Source organism: Thermobia domestica, chromosome 6, assembly GCF_964235325.1.
Source record: "Thermobia domestica chromosome 6, izTheDome1.hap1.1, whole genome shotgun sequence".
Lineage (NCBI taxonomy): Eukaryota > Metazoa > Arthropoda > Insecta > Zygentoma > Lepismatidae > Thermobia > Thermobia domestica.
This window is the reverse complement of record NC_137459.1, coordinates 225975951-225992641: the sequence shown is the minus strand read 5'-3', so window position 1 is coordinate 225992641 and position 16691 is coordinate 225975951. Positions and strand designations below refer to the sequence as shown.

Below are 16691 nucleotides of genomic sequence, written 5' to 3'. Positions count from 1 at the left end.
GTACCGTTACCAAAATATGTAATGACACATTATGGTTTCTTACCAAGTTTATAAGCATAGCTAGAACCCGTAGCTTGCGCAATATTAACATTCAATGACGTTGATATTGTTAACAAATAAAGTTCATATGAACCATAATGGACAGGCATCTGACGTCCATTAGTTGATTCCAAATGATTTCCAAGGCATAGGAATTCGTAGGGCAACAAAATAGAATTGAAGCAAAAATTCGCAAGTCCGGTTGATATTCATTGAGTGCTTTAAGATCACTAAAAGCTGACACTACAAAATTTACAACAGTTTTGTCAATCGGAGCATCATATTTGCGACTACGAACTTGAGAACCTCTATTGGCTAAAACAAAGTCATTTTCAAAATTTACTAGAAGAGCATCTTTAAAATCCTCGTGACTACGTAACAATCCTTTAATAGCCTTGTACCAAACAGAACCAGTTGGTACTAGTACATGGGGAAGCATTTTCAAATAACTAGCCTTACCTACGCCGACTAATTCGCATTCCTCCTCAAATTTTTCTAGAAACATGCTTGCTGGCATATCATCAACACGAACACTATATTTGGTAAACGACTGGATATCACTAAATTTGATAGATAATATCCTTTTCGTTCTCTCCTCCTGTATATGCTGATCGGTGTCTGTATGGGGCAAAACTACACCATCTGATGCAAATACTGGTACACGCGCCTCCTTCATACGATTTCTTGTCCTGTTTCTAGTATTATCTTATTCTTCATTTAGAACATTTGGTGTTCTAAGCCCTTCCTCTACAGGTATTCTGGGTCGCTATAATCATTATTGCCAACGTGATTATGAGTCATCTTCCTTTCGATTGTCTGTATCTGTTTCTACAATATAGCAATTTGGTTATGATCTGTATGCACTTGTAATTCAGGCTCTTCCAACTTATCCTTTAAAGACAAGACATCTTCATTAAAGACTTTCTGTATGTTTTCTAGTGAACGTTCCATCTTTCGAAAATGTCCTTCAATTTTATCTTCTGTCCTGGCTCTGGACTGTTCCAATTATTGAATCCTATTCTCTAGTCTCAAGTCTATATTATACTAGGCAATTTTTTATCCATCTGCATAAATTGTATTTACATTTGTCTGGTTATAGTTTGCAACATCATCTCGAATTGAGTTGCCACTCTTTCAGCTCCGGTAATAGGAGTGGATAGATTTCCTACACGTTCAGCACCTGTTGGCATTGATAGACGATTAGCATCCATTTTAACGTATATTTTATTCTTATTTCCTTATAATACATAATTCGTGGTGACGGAATGTATTTAAAGAAATCACACAAATTTATATTGGTAACCTATACTAAACTTCAGATTATCGAAGTCCCGGTAGACCGCACCTTATAAAACGAGAACAATTGCTATTATTCGTTTTATTAACCTGGTTCGTATTATCTAAATTAATCCAACCTCATTGTTTTAAACTATTTTCGATCTCCGGCTTTTCAGCTTTTATCAGCTTTCCTTTGTAATTATGTGTAAATAAGTAACTAATACATTATTAACTATTTCTCTCTTCCTTCTTTTCTTGGGAAAGGGGAAAGGTTAAAGCACTTTCTGCCGAAGAATACATGATGTTATCGTTGTAATAATTATATGGAAAGTATTCAACCCTTAAGAAATAAGATTTAAAAAAACATAGTTTTATGCCGAAATATATGATATTCAATTAAAAGATATAATTGAAATTTTTAAGATATCGCTCTTAAAACAAATAAGTTAGATTCAACATGGTATTTCACTAGTTAAGGATTCTGTTTGGATGTAATGCTAAAAATGACATAACAAAATTCAAATTATTAAAAATTATTAAGAGATAATGAAAAATTGTTATATATATATATATATATATATATATATATATATATATATATATATATATATATATATATATATATCGAAAAATGTTTAAGGAGGAGAATGACATAACCAAATCGTTTCGTAATGGTAAAAACAGTCTTTATGGATTTATGGTGAGGCACTTGCATATCGTGTTCAAAAAGACGGAAATATTAGCAATGGAAGAGTCATGAGATTCAACAAAACAACAGTAAATGATTTATGTTTTAATATAAAATATATTTGATTCTTTGAACTTACTGTACGTGACAACACACAGCTCATTTGCAACACAACTGAAACTGTACTGCAATTAAAGTACAACAGCAACGAAAACATCCCGTAACAGGAATGTAGCAAATCAGTTTGCAACGCCGCACAAGAAAATTAGGCGGAACAGAGGGTATACTTGCATGCATTAAAGCATTGGGTTTTAATTTAATTTCTCCAATAGATTTATAAAAGTGAAATGTGGACAGAAATAATTTGATTATGATCTTCCAAAGGATGGTATCTACGCAATGACTTCATTGTTGCTTTTGTTCCAATTGGGGTTTCAAAGCAAAAGCATCTCGCAGCAATGCGTAGACACGTAACCCATCTCTCTGAGCATCACCCAGTACTTACTCTACCCACGAGCTACTCCTAGCCCTAAAAAAATAAGATGATATATGCCGGTTGTCCTTCTTTAACTAAGCATTGATAAAACATAGCATGTATTCCAAATACACCGTGTATACGAGCACGGAGAAGCGCCAATCCTCAACAGCAACGAAGCAGGATTAATATTTGTTTTGTGGAGCTTTTGGGGGATATTACTGCGATCTCAGAAATCATAACAATGGCATTATGTAAACTGGACGGAAATCTTGGTTTCACGACTGCTATGATTCAGGTAGCATTCTTAACCCTTAACAGTTCACTACCTTTAAAAATTATCAAAAAATTATGATATTTGCATTATGTCGTCTATTTGGATTGTATATCATTTGAAAGTAGTTTTCTAAATTTTCCCGCCAATAGTTTTCGAGAACTGAGTTGTGTCCAAATGGTTACATTGCACAGTTTTCCGCAAAGTGATTTTTGAGTACTTGTAGCCATATAGTAATAAAGAAAAGTAGTCTCATAAGAAAGGAGAAGTAAATGAAATGGGTAAGAGTTGTTTACTTTATAGGATTTAATATCTCAATCTCGAATATTAATTTATAAGAAAATGTAAGGTACTATCTATGAGTCCACATAGAAAAAATAATATTTACATTTCGCTGAAAATACAAATTGAATAAATATAATATTAAAATATATGCGTAGTTTTATAGAATATTCTTCATTTTTTATATCATTTTTTATATTTTTTTAAATTTGAATATATCAACGTAGTGTAACAGTGACTTAGGGGTCTAGAAAGGATATCAATTACCAAGTGACAAAACATTCCTTATCGTGATACATATACTTACAGATGGAACTGCATAAAGGAATTCTTTAGTGAGATTGTTACTCCCGACTTACAAAAACGACATCTTCCCTTAGATGTGTAGGTTGGCCAGTGAGCAACAAAATCTTTCCTTGTATCATCATATGGTCACGTAGCAACAGGTCGACATATTTTCACTTTAGGTTCGCCCAAGCTTTCTAAAGATAGTCTCCCTCGTTTAGGCTTTCTGCATGATACTAGTGCAGATGCAATATCAGCCTGAAATACTTTAAGATGATTTCTGGATGATTTCCCAAGTACGTTACACTCTCTTTTGTAAGGTAACCAGCTGTTTACAACAACTAAATCTAGCATGTACCCAAAAATTCTAAAACACCATCATTTTGATTTCATTGGTGTACGGCAGAGTTCTATGAACATGTTTGACTTGTCTACACTTCTCATGTGTTTGCCTCAGAAGATAAGAAAAAAATATTATATTCTGCCTGATAAACGATTTTGTCTCATAGTGGGTAGAGTTGAGATTTTCATTACATCCTTCAAATATTGCATTAATTCACACTTGTAAAAAGTTATCAATGTACACGACTAAAAACTCAGACTCCTCTCTCTTGAATGAGGATGGTGATTTCCCATAATATTTCAGCAAGACTGAGCTCCAACTCACTATGCCTAATGTTCACGCCAATGGCTCGATAGACCATTTCCGGGACATTGGAATGGGCGACGGAGACGGATAGAGTGGGCCAGATTTTACGCCACTAGAGCTCTTCCTCTGCTATCATCTGAGGAACCTTATTTATCAAGAACCCATATCCATGATATTCACCATCTGATGCAGAGAATTTTGCAATGTTGTGAAACCTTTGACATGCTGTTGCGAATCCATGCGGATTGGCAGAGGCGCTTTGCATCTTGCCTTACTCAAGGATAGCACATAGAGCAAATAATGCTGTAATTCCAAATTTTCACACTTTGTGGCAAAATAACTTCTGAACCAATAACGGTAGGTGAAATAATCTGTATCACTGTTTCCCTGAAATTGAGGTCGTGTCAAATGATACCCCACATATCCCCTTCCATTTAAAAATCCACTACTGTTGGATCCAAGATTACGGCTTCCAAGATGGCCGCCAGGGCAACCGTGTCAAAAAATATGGTCTATTACCCACCCGAAAAGCATATACCATGAACCAAATGTGAATGCCAAGATGTTCCTGTGCTACAGGAGTCTTAACTGACTGATGCCTCACTCTGCACAATATCTCAGGTATATAATCTGGATCTGAACCACTGATAGGAGGATCAGGTTCTGAATCCGAGGTTCCGAAATCCGATAGATTAGAAGAGAAAGAGATCACTACTGTTGGCCTTATGCTTAGTTTCCTTCCATAGGATATATCAACGGTGATATGTTCTTCACCCATTTTTGACGAAACACAGTCACCTGCAAAAATGTAAATAGTCTATCACAATATTTCTCCTTTGCATCTGACATGAGATTTCACAGTAAAACTTATTTATACACACATATACATTTACACACACACACACACACACACACATATATATATATATATATATATATATATATATATATATATATATATATATATATATATATATATATAGAGAGAGAGAGAGAGAGAGAGAGAGAGAGATCTATATATTCCATACTGAGCCTCTGTATGAAATTTAAAATTTGACTAATATACAGAGTACTATGTTTATTTTTCACGTTAGATTTTCTATAAAAATATCAAAAGATACACCAATATAAGCTAGTCCAATATTTTGTATTTTTTCCTGTACAAAGTATCCGTTTGATCTGTAATGAACAATGTAACCGAATGGTTACGTAGTATATTTTTATCGTAAATAGTAATCAATTTTTGACATTATGCCGTTTTCATACCTGCACATTATTGGGCAATGACTTACAAACAAGAACATATCGAGAAAAATAAAAACATAAACTGCTTACCTTCAGTATTTAATATTTTCTGTCTGCTTCCATCACTGCTTGCAAAACAACAACATATCCACACACTACTTCCCGCATAAAATTCACCAGAGTTGTCACAAGGGGGCAATAGCTGCTCTCCCATCGCAGAAAGTATGTACACAAATAACTACAACGAACAATACCGAAATATAACACTCTTCAACCCAATAGGCAAAATAAAAAAATGTGTAACCCAAATGGTTACGAAAACTCGTTAAGGGTTAAATGTGCTTTGTGGACATTATATGATGCCAGTTACACGACGCTATTTGAGTTATACAATGCTATTTGACTCTAGCGAATCGTAGTGCTCTACATGACATACAATTAGTTTACGTTGTTTGCAGTAATGGTAGGGCTAAAATCTCAGTCACGAGCTTTAATTTTGTAAAATATCGAGACAGAAAAGATATTTACAACAATGTTGTTCAATTTTCATGAGAAAATTTACTTACTTAAGACAATAACACACTTTCCCTGTAGTTAACAACATATTCGCGTCATTTCCGACACGTCTGGCACAAGCGCAGTGTTGTAGTCGTTGTGAACCGTAATACTTCTGTTCCGCATTGGATAGAGCGAAGAGATCCCGACTTGCACTTGTAAATTTTACGGTTCCATAAAAAAAACTGAGTACAATAGTAACACGTTAAATTAGTGGCATTATTTGGTGTTACCTTAATTAACCAAACGGCGATTATGGATGGGCCCATAAAATTAATAAAATCATTCTTTAAATCAAAGCTATGGCCTTAAACAGCAGGCCTAGGCCACTTTCCATTGTACTCTCTCCTCTTATGTGCTGTTAATCAAAGTTATTTTTATCTTATCCACTCTTACAGATGGTTATTACCACAATGAAGTATTGTGCAAAAAACGTATTGATACTTTGACTTGATAAATTAATTTATATGCTAAAGGGACACGTGAACTTACATAATTAAACAACGAACTTTTAAATTACTATTTATATGTCCTTCGGACAAACGAGGGTAATACGAAAAATGAGATACTCAAAGGGGTGGTGACGCAGGGAAATTGTTTGTACGGTTGCTAATAACACTGTTATCTTTGTTGTTTCCCCTCACTCCGAAACAAAATTGCGCGCGCCTCGCTCGGATAAAAAGTCTTGACTTGGTCGTGAAGTGCGAAGTAGAGAGCTCGGACAGTTATTCGGTTTTTAACAGAAAAAAAGTTCGCCGGATTGAAATTCACTGCCAGTTGAGAGAAACATGTGGGGAGTCGTGCATGGATATCAAAATCAACCACAAGTGAGGAAAAGAGTTTGAAGCTGGTCGTACTGAAAGTCATGACGGAGAAAGGAATGTGGTACCATCAATTTCTGATTAGACAGTCGCGAAGGATGAGTATTCCACCGACTAACAGCAAACAAAACTAGGTGAAAAATGTGGTAAACGCTTCCTCAAATACATGGGCGGCGAGCTGATATGTCATGGAGATGCAATAATTGTCTCAGTACCTATAAAAAAGGATCGATTGAAATGGCGATTATGTATTAAAACAAACAAATACATAAGACAATGTAAATCAATAGACATTTTATTAAAGAAAAAAACAATAAGAAATCTTACTTTTGGGATTACCCTCGTATATTCTTAGACGTTAATGTACTGCGTGTGTGTTCTAGAACGGAGTTAATATTAAATTGATACAAGTTATATATAAACTCTATCACGACAGTTAAACAGAAGCATGGACAACTTCATATGATTTCCTATGCATGTTTGGAATGGAGTAAATCTGTGAGTTTTACGTTCCACACTTATGTCGGCTAGGCTAAAGGAGACGTGGTGATGAGAAATGAATGAAATGTTGGAATGAAGAAAGTGGGTGGAAACGCGAGAACCCCGAGGAAACCCACAAACATGGTGTTTGTCCACCGCTTGGAATGAAGTGTTACCAACATTAAGTGATATGTTGTTCAAAAGTTTGAAATTTGGAGTTAAATAGTTATAAATATAAAAATTAGCATGTAAATGCAGATGTAAGTGCATATTTTGCCAATTACATAAATACGTTAAAACCATATTTCAAAGTATATCATTTTCATTATGTAAGACCACATTAACCTCATTTCCGTATAGGAATTTATTCTTATTTCTTCATCTCCTTCAAGAATAATTCTAGTAATAAATATTAATACGGATCGCATTTATGTTTCTTTTCTCGTACAATGAACCATGTCATAATTACCTGTCCAAATAAATTCTTCAATTTTCTTATTGGATCAACACTAGCCAAAGCTTCTTTAATCTCATTTCCAACAAAACTGCCATACTTCAGCTCGTTACCAAACATTTTTAGATATAGCGATGCCTAAAAAGAAAAACAAAGAAGTGAAATTTAAATGTAAAATATAATTAATGGAACGTACATCCTTAAAAAAGATAATTTCATACTTCTTGCCAAAACAGCGCACTTTTATACTAGATATGTCAATATGTAAAAGTATACATAAACATGGAAATAATTGTGAGGAATGTGTGTAAATCATGAGACTTCATGTTTCTAAAAGTATATGTCTTTTTCCTTTCAGACCATTAGGTTGGAGTTGTTATAAAGCAGTGATGCTATTAGGTTTTGGCAAACGGAAGGTTTTGATAGGACAGAGTGGTGGAATTCAATGTAGTCAAGAGGAGGTTCTTAAAAATGTACGAAACATTACAAACGAATTCCAGAAAAGTTAACTTGACATGCAATTAGAGAAATGGAAATGGAATTGTTAAAGGTCCACAACATTTTACACTTCGGATTGCGCTTAAAGCCTTACAAGCTAGAGCCTCTCTCGTAAAGGTTGGCTGCACTCTTTATTGCTGTTTTGGGGCAAAATTTTTTAAGTCCAACTTTGGGTATCTTCGGAAAATGTAAACCAGGTTCAAACCTCCAAGCCAACATTTGCAATCGGGAAAAAAATTGCAGATGTGTTTTTCTTCTTTCAAATATAATAAGACTTGATACCAAATGTAGAAAAAAGCAACATTGATTGAAATACTTAATGATACAATATTTCTAAACCTTGTATGAATGTCAGCACATGCTTATTTGCCATTTAGCTCTCCATGCGCAAGAGAACATTTCCTCTCCGTACGTAAAGAAATATTTATATATGTAAACGAATACAGAAGGTTAAGATATATAACATAATTCTCGCTTGAGTACTAAAACAAAAGTCAAAGTCAGCTGTCGCTGAGATCAATGGTGAAACTCCGATCGCATTAACTTCCAAATTCACCCCTTCGGCTGCGGTCTGGGGATCACCGGGGATGGGGGATACCGAGACATGTAAAACATAATCCAAAATGACCGATATTAGTGTCAAATCAATAGTTTTCGCGGTCTCTGAGACCAATGGTGAAACTTCCATTAGCGACAACTTTCAAATTCAGCTACCATTGCATGCGGGCCGGAGGTCAGCGGGGGTATACGAGACGTGAAAATAATCCACAATAGCCGATATTAGTTTTCGCGGTTGCTGGGATCAATGCTGACACTTCCATTAGCGATAACTTTCAAATTCAGCCACCACTGTTTGCTGGTCGGGAAGGGAACTGCGGAGAGGGGTACCGAGACGGACAAAAGTCATTGAAAATGACCGATATTTGTCTGAAAGCCATAGTTTTGCCTACATTCATGTTGTTTTATTTTTCTGTTTAGTAATAGATCGTTTTATTGTGGTTAAAAACTGGTTAGTTAATGGTTGTATTAAGTAAAATACATGTTTACTTTTAAAGTCACCTCAATGGAAACACACATCTACGCTGTCTGATATACCTATGCATTGTCACAAAATATATCTCTTTTTAGAAATGATTAATTGTTATTTCATTGTTCAGTTTGTTTACATAGATATTTTCTATGACCCGTGCGAAGAACGGGCATAACAGCTAGCATATAATCAAGTATATGCAAATATGTATTTGTGTGTGTTCCAAAATAATTCTGAAATGCCTAGGGCAAAACGGTCGATATTAGTATTGGATACATAGTTTTGGAGTGGCTTAGGTAAATAGCTCCACTTTCAATTCCGCTTAAGTCAAATTAGCACCCGGGGTGGGTACGCAGGTACGTAAAAATATCGGAGCTGACCGATATTAGTGTCGAATCGTAAGTTTTCAGCGTCGGGAAATTAATTGTTAACAGTTGTAATGCCATTTAAGACCATATATACCCTCAAGGGTGACAATAACCATTTAGCCGTCCTAGGAGAAATGGGAGATGCTGGCATAAAAATGATAAAAGAAGATCGATATTCGTGTCGCATCCACAATTATGGGGTCGCTTAGATAAAAAGAGGCTCTCTGGCTGCCATGTAAGTTAAGCCTCTATTAGCACCCCGAAGAAGTGTTTGAAATTGTGACATATAAATGTATTGAATAAGACCAATATTAGTGTCGAATCCATACATTTCGGATTCCCAAGTTCATTGGAAGTAGTTTTGAGTACTTTTAAGTTCATCTTTTAGTAGGAGTAACATACCCTAGCACATCAACTATGAAGAGTCGAAGGGAGTAACATATACAATGATTCAAAATGACTGATATTAGTGTACAGCACATAGTTTCGGGATCACCGAGATAAATAGCAACACTTCTGGTGTCATTTAGCCATGTCAGCTTGATTTAGAATTAACAGGAGCAGCATAGCTGTAGATATTTTAATGTACATGTATAAATGTATATTCCAGCGTAACTCCGGAATGTCTGGAGCAACTTTCAGCAAACGTCGTAGACATATTACATTCAATCTAAGAAAAATATTGTGGTCGTAAGATGCAGCAAGGAATGGAACTTGGGAAGAGCGACATGTAAAAATAACGTAAAACGAGTGATCATAATGTGTTAACCATAGTTTTGTGGAGCCTTGAGATGAATAGTGTTTCACCCAATGACGTTTACGTCCAAATACATCCCCATCTTCAGAGGATGAGAAGCTGGGAAACCTGAAAAATAAAATGTAAAAATTCCTGAAACATTTGTCGAATTTATAGTTTTCGGAGACGAAAAAGCATTTCTAATAACTGGAAGGTAGTTTATATTTACTTCAAGATGGACTTCTTAATCATATCAATTTGCCAAGAGAAACACATCTGCAATTTTTTCTCGATTGTAAAGGTTGCCTTGGAGGTTCGAACCTGGTTTGCTTTTTTTCCGAAGATACCCGAGGTTAGACTTAGATTTTTTGCCTCAAAATAGCAACAAAGAGTGCGGCCAAGCTTAATGAGACAGGGTGTACAAGTTGTGCAGAAAATCAAGTCTAGTGACTAACCAAAATGCGAATCACTCACAATCGTTATGCTAATTTTGCGTTGTGGATTGTAATAGGCTAGACTGTAATTGTACACAATGCTTCCAAGTGAGACCACCGTGGAAAGTAAATCAACATAATGAATTAATTTGTGGTTTATTAACCTTCAAGGCATTCCAAGTATTCGGAGAACGCATGTGAGGCATTCAAAAAGTAACATTAGGTATAGTATTACTATCAATGAAATTCTGAACCACAAATCAAAAGAAGCCTGTTACCGCCAATTCATACTTGAATACTTTGTGGAAATCACATACAGCACATGTGTAGCTGACAATAATATTTCAGTAGAGTTATACCCCACTATTTTGGAGCTCTGATGTCGAATATTTATTTTTTTTAATTCACGTTCTTTGATCACTGAACTCCACGATCCTCCCACATTGTTCTGTACATTTTTTTCTTGCTTCGGTACTTCAGAAATAAAGTGCAATCTGCAACGGTTGAAAAAATATTCAACTTAGGTTATTGAATGAGATGGTAATAAGAGATACAGCTGGTTAAGGGAGTAAAAAGTGCCCTTAAACAGATTTCTGTTATGCATATGCCAAATATACCTCATATTTAAGATAAATTTGGTCAGAAAATCAGATTCCTTCGAACTTCGAGGTTATTGTTGAAAATTCGAAAATCAAAAATTGTTCATATCTCGAACACGACATAAGTTACGAGGATGAACCAGATTTGATAAACTTTGCTTGAAGATCCTTACCGAAAACAATATACAACGTATTTCGCCCTTTCAAATTTCTGGCGAAAATATTCGAATTCGTATATTTTTTTTTATGTTTGAACGACCTCTTTCAACTTTCCACCATAGAAGCATCGCCAAAGAAATATATATTTTGTCGGTGATTTAATACCAGCGGTGCAGCTTGGTTTAAAAGGAAGAAAACCAAAGTCTGATATGCCTGGAAGATATGCAACTCACCTTGCGCCATAAACGTTTTGACCGCAACGAATACGGTCAGAAGTCAAAGATGGTTAAGTCTGAGTTTCTGACTAGTCATGAATCGTTCTATGTGGCAATATAACTCTCATAATCGTATTTCTTCCAGAACAGCGTGAGAGCACTAGTACCATTGATTTTCAGTCTGCCTTAGTAGGATTAGTGATTTATGGAAAACAACATAGTTGGTTATTTCTACATATAATGTATACCCATATATAATGTACAAAATATTATAATGCACAAAGATGATGATAATACAAAAATATCCAAAATATTTTGGCAAAGTGGTTCCTATATTAGAAGAAAGCAGAGGGAAAATGAAGGGCATGGTATATGGAACCTTCAATCTAAATCACTATATGCGTTTATTACTTGAGTGATAAAACCATAAACACATAATTTGCTTAAAATTGCTGGAGGTCGTAGGTTTTTAAGTATCGAGCACTTAAAAGGTAACAAATGTTTGCAGTGAGATATGAATAACATCAAAATGTTCGCTTCCCATGTGCACATTCACTATAATACAGATTTAGACCCGAATAACCTATTGCATTTGGAACAAAATCAATATAACACCTATATGCCCTCCTACTAATATGTCAAGATCGTACATCGAATTTAACAATGCGGATATTTTCTTTCAAGAAATGGAGATAATTGTTGTCAGCTTTGTGCATCATTTCATGAGTTGATTTTAAGTTTAACGTTCCTTTTAACAGCAGGCTAAATGGGACGTGGAGTGTCTGCTTACGTGCAATCCAAACCATATGATCTCCGCCGGGAATCGAAAGCGGGTTTCTCACGCCGAAGGTACGTACACTAACTGCTTACCCACGAATAGAACTCACGTTCATGATTTCAATCTAGTAGGAATCTGCACGAGATAATTGATAGATACTTGTAATTTTTTTAGATCTCTTTGCGTTAACTCCTGTCCAAGATGTCCACGGATGTTAACTCTAGGATGTACCCAGATGCGAGTTTGGCGAAAGACCGTGTACACGTGTTCCACCCATGCTCTTCTACTTCTAATCCTAATGTATTCTCTGAGATTTGCTGTTGTTCCATTTGTTGAGCTCCCTCGTAGAGACCATCGTCAGAATAAAGACGATTACCAAAAGCATTATGTAAAAAAGAAGATATCAAGCATAACAATCCAAATTGAGGAAGAAACTCGTTTTCCAATTGATGACGTAAAAAACAATACTTTGTCCAATAATACTATGAAAGACCTCAACAACCAAGCAATTTTTTGTAACATAGAGGGAAATGTTCACCTCAGCCGTAGTGAATCGTCTGCGTTTACCTGTCAGTATAAGCATTAAAACTGAAAATCCTTTCTCTTCCAAATATTCAGTTGTATCCCTAAAGCCGTCATCTGAACAATAAATATCACCTTGTGCCTTGAGAATTGCTGACCGTTTGAATTTTCAGAACACACATTTTACTATTGCTGGATCATTGGTGATTGTAGTATATGGCCCCAGTATATCTACAATCTATCCAGTAGTAGTATAGATAATAAATGGCTTACATAGATGCAAATCCTTTCGTCCAGGGTAAGATTTTTTCTTCATAATCTTTTTTGGGCCTCTTGCCGTGTCGAATATAGCTTCCATCGAAGATTGGTATGAAATTGTCAATACAATTCTGAAGTTTCGTTGCCAGAATAGCTTTTTGAATTGTTATGAGTTTTTCTTGCGAACAACACGACTCCGAATAGGCTAACATGTACTCTTTTACCATTTTTTTTCTTCTTTTTGGAAGGAAGTCTTCATAGATTCACACATATCCGAAACTTGCTGCTTCCTTTCCAGCCCTAGAATTGCAGCATGAACACTGTTCGAATTGACAGTGTACAATCTAAAGAAAAATGTAACAGTAATTAAATGACAGTTCGATTATCAGCGGCGCTGTCACTCTCACGAGGCATCTGTAAGAGGTATGAATATGGCAGTTAGGCCTATATTGCCATGTACATACATTTCTGACGAGTCAGAAGCTCAACTTGACCACCTTTGACTTCTTACTTTATTCGTGGCGGTCAAATCATTTATGGCGCAGCGTGGGTTGCATATCTTCGAGGCATATCCGACTTTGGTTTTCCTCCTTTTACACCAAGCTGCACCGAGTACATGAAACCGTGGTCAAAATATTATAGGCGAGTTTGTGGTGCTTCTATGGTGGAAAATATAACGTAGTCACTTAAACAAAACAAACACATTTGAATTCGAATATTTTCAACACGCTTTAACCTGGGCATTTAAAGGGCAAAATACATTGTTTCTAGTTTCTGTTAAGGCCCTTTAAGCGAAATACTACTACTACTACTACTACTACTACTACTACTACTATTACCACTACTACTACTACTACTACTACTACTACTACTACTACTAATAATAATAATAATAATAATAATAATAATAATAATAATAACACATACATATATACATACATATATAAATTAATGTTTTGTTTCACCCTCGTAACTTAAGTCGTTTCCAAGATATGAACATTTTTTGATTTTCGAATTTTCAACAATAACTTCGAAATTCGAAGGAATTTGAAGTTGATTTTCTGGCCAAAGTTATCTTTGTGCATGAGGTTCTTTAGTATAAATATCACAGCAATCCGTGTAAGGGCACTTTTCACACCCTTATCAAGTTATACCCCTTTGTCATGATAATAATTATGCACAATACATGGAGCGTAATTGTCCACGGGGTAGACATTTCTCTTACCACCAAAGCTGTCCGTGTGCAAGTGTACAGAACTTAGGTATCTTCATTTGGATCGCAGTAAAAATGTTCGAGTCATATTACCATTAACACGTATGGAATGGAGAAATGTTTTCCTTCCCGTACATTTGTTTGAAATGTGAGGATATCACACTGTACATCCTGTACATAGATTAAAAAGACTAACTGGATGTACTATAAAGAAGAAATGAATAAGATTAAAGGATTTGGGTTAATATGAAATCTGTATTAAAATATATTTACTCTATGGAATAACTGGATAATTGTTATATAGAATAGGAAAATAACAGTTGATTAATAAAAGAAAATGGGAGTATTTTAAAGTTAGAATTAAATTTAAAATAACTTATATAATTTTCAGTACTATTCTTGAACATTCGAAATGAAAACAAGGCTAATATATGTATTTCAATAATAATAATAATAATAATAATAATAATAATAATAATAATAATAATAATAATAATAATAATAATATGAATACACAAAATCATAACCTTCTTTTGACCTAAGAGTTGGTGTTCAGAAGCAATATACTACTAAAGTGAGATTACAGATTTATCCTGTATTTGTCGTACTGTTCGCAGCACAGAAAATGTTACACTAAGTTTCAGTTCAAATCACTACCAAACTCTTCCTCCGTGTGTTTATGCATTCAGAAACACACGTCTCGATCTGATATCTGCTTCGGGTGTTCTATGCATCTCTCCCTTCTTTCCTTATCTAAAGCCGTCTGTGTTACGTAATATACTCTTTCCATTCAGACAGAGAAAAACATGAATCATATTTACAAGCCTTCTAGCTATAACACCGCCTCTTTCACTCGTTTGTTCAGAAATGCCTCTGTAAATCCTGAATAAAGAATAATTTCACAAAATGTTGCCATAGGTTCATAAACGCCTATATTTGCATAATTTCCCTTCTTCAAATACTACATATCACATCCAGCTAGGCAGATGATCCTTATGAAATATATGGAAATTGTCAATCACAATGGTAGGTTTCGTGAATCACAAAGTCTGTAATGCAGGCGCACAGCTCTAAAAGCTACTAAGCCAAATGAGTGTTATACAATGATTAATTTCACTTTGTTTCCCAGTAATTGCAAGCAAATGTTTTCGGGACGTCATTTGAGCAGGACAGGATGCTGTAACTTCCCCCTCCGTTGAATGTGATAAACACATATTATTTGATCAAATCTATAGTAAAACATTGATACAAAAGGTGAACTTTTGATGTGGGCGGAGAATCCTTACCCCCTCCCCAAACAAAGCCTAACATGACGCTGCCTTTAGCAACAATCCTATACAGTTACGACTTCACATTACATTTGGCTTCAAGAATCGAAAGTTTGATCCCAACCACGAGCGTTCATATGGATGCCATTGAGAGAGAGAGATTCCCATACGGAGACAGAAATGGATAAGTTACATATGCATGTTAAGAATTGAAGAAAAATGATCCGTCAGCATCCATATTATGACGAAGTTAGTGATTTTGTGAAACAGAAGAAGGAGTGTTTCCGAACTGCGAGGGTCACATCAGGCAGTTGCAGAATTAAGTTGAAAAATTCTTTTTAGAGCCTCAGATGATTACGAAAGAAGAGAAAGATCTTAAGATCTGCGGAATTAAGAATTAAAAAAGAAAAAAAAACAATCAAACCAGAAATTAACAAGAACAAATCAAAATCGACACGGGTTTCGAACTACGAGCCTTAGCCATAGAGAACACTACGTAGTCATTTATATACTGTTCCTTTAGCTACATTGAAAAACTAATAGAATGGAATATTCCAATAATTGACTCAGTGGGGGAGCAAAAGTTTGTTACTGCTGTATTTATTGAGTTATATTAGATAGAACCGTCCGTTAAAGTAGTGCCAAATACTCAGACATAAATCACGTTTTGCGAAGCTCTAGTGGAAAATAAAAGTAATTGAAGACTTTCAGGCAAAAACTCGTTAAGTACAAAAAGTGAATAAGTAAAGGCGGAAGCTTCAGAAGGGTTTCTCGTCATCCAATTTTCTTCAAACTTAGCACATGTATACTAGACCAAAAATTAATCGACATATATTTTTTGTATCCATCGGAAAATAGGTCAAGGGGGCAAAGGGACCCTTTTCAAAAAGGGTTATGTTGATTAAAAGGGCCACATTAAAGAAACGAAATTTTCCCGATGCAAAGATGACTTCAAAGTAGGGAATACGGGTTTTGTCATTTTTGAGAGAAAAGAGTTTCAATGGAGACAACCACAGTAGTAGAAAATGGATAGATCTGGCTCATAGTAGCTCATATTAGAACATATGAGAACAACTCAGGAGCCCCTG

General features: G+C 35.3%; 1 protein-coding gene across 2 annotated transcripts in view; it reads right to left on the bottom strand.

Moving 5' to 3' along the window:
• The window catches only part of Apoltp (Apolipoprotein lipid transfer particle), a 6186292-nt gene that overhangs the window by 4237624 nt on the left and 1931977 nt on the right, over nucleotides 1-16691 (bottom strand). For both annotated transcript variants that reach the window (XM_081762641.1, XM_081762640.1), the window contains exon 17: nucleotides 7541-7663. In XM_081762641.1, coding sequence (XP_081618767.1) covers nucleotides 7541-7663 — 123 coding nt within the window. The remainder of the gene's footprint in view (nucleotides 1-7540; nucleotides 7664-16691) is intronic.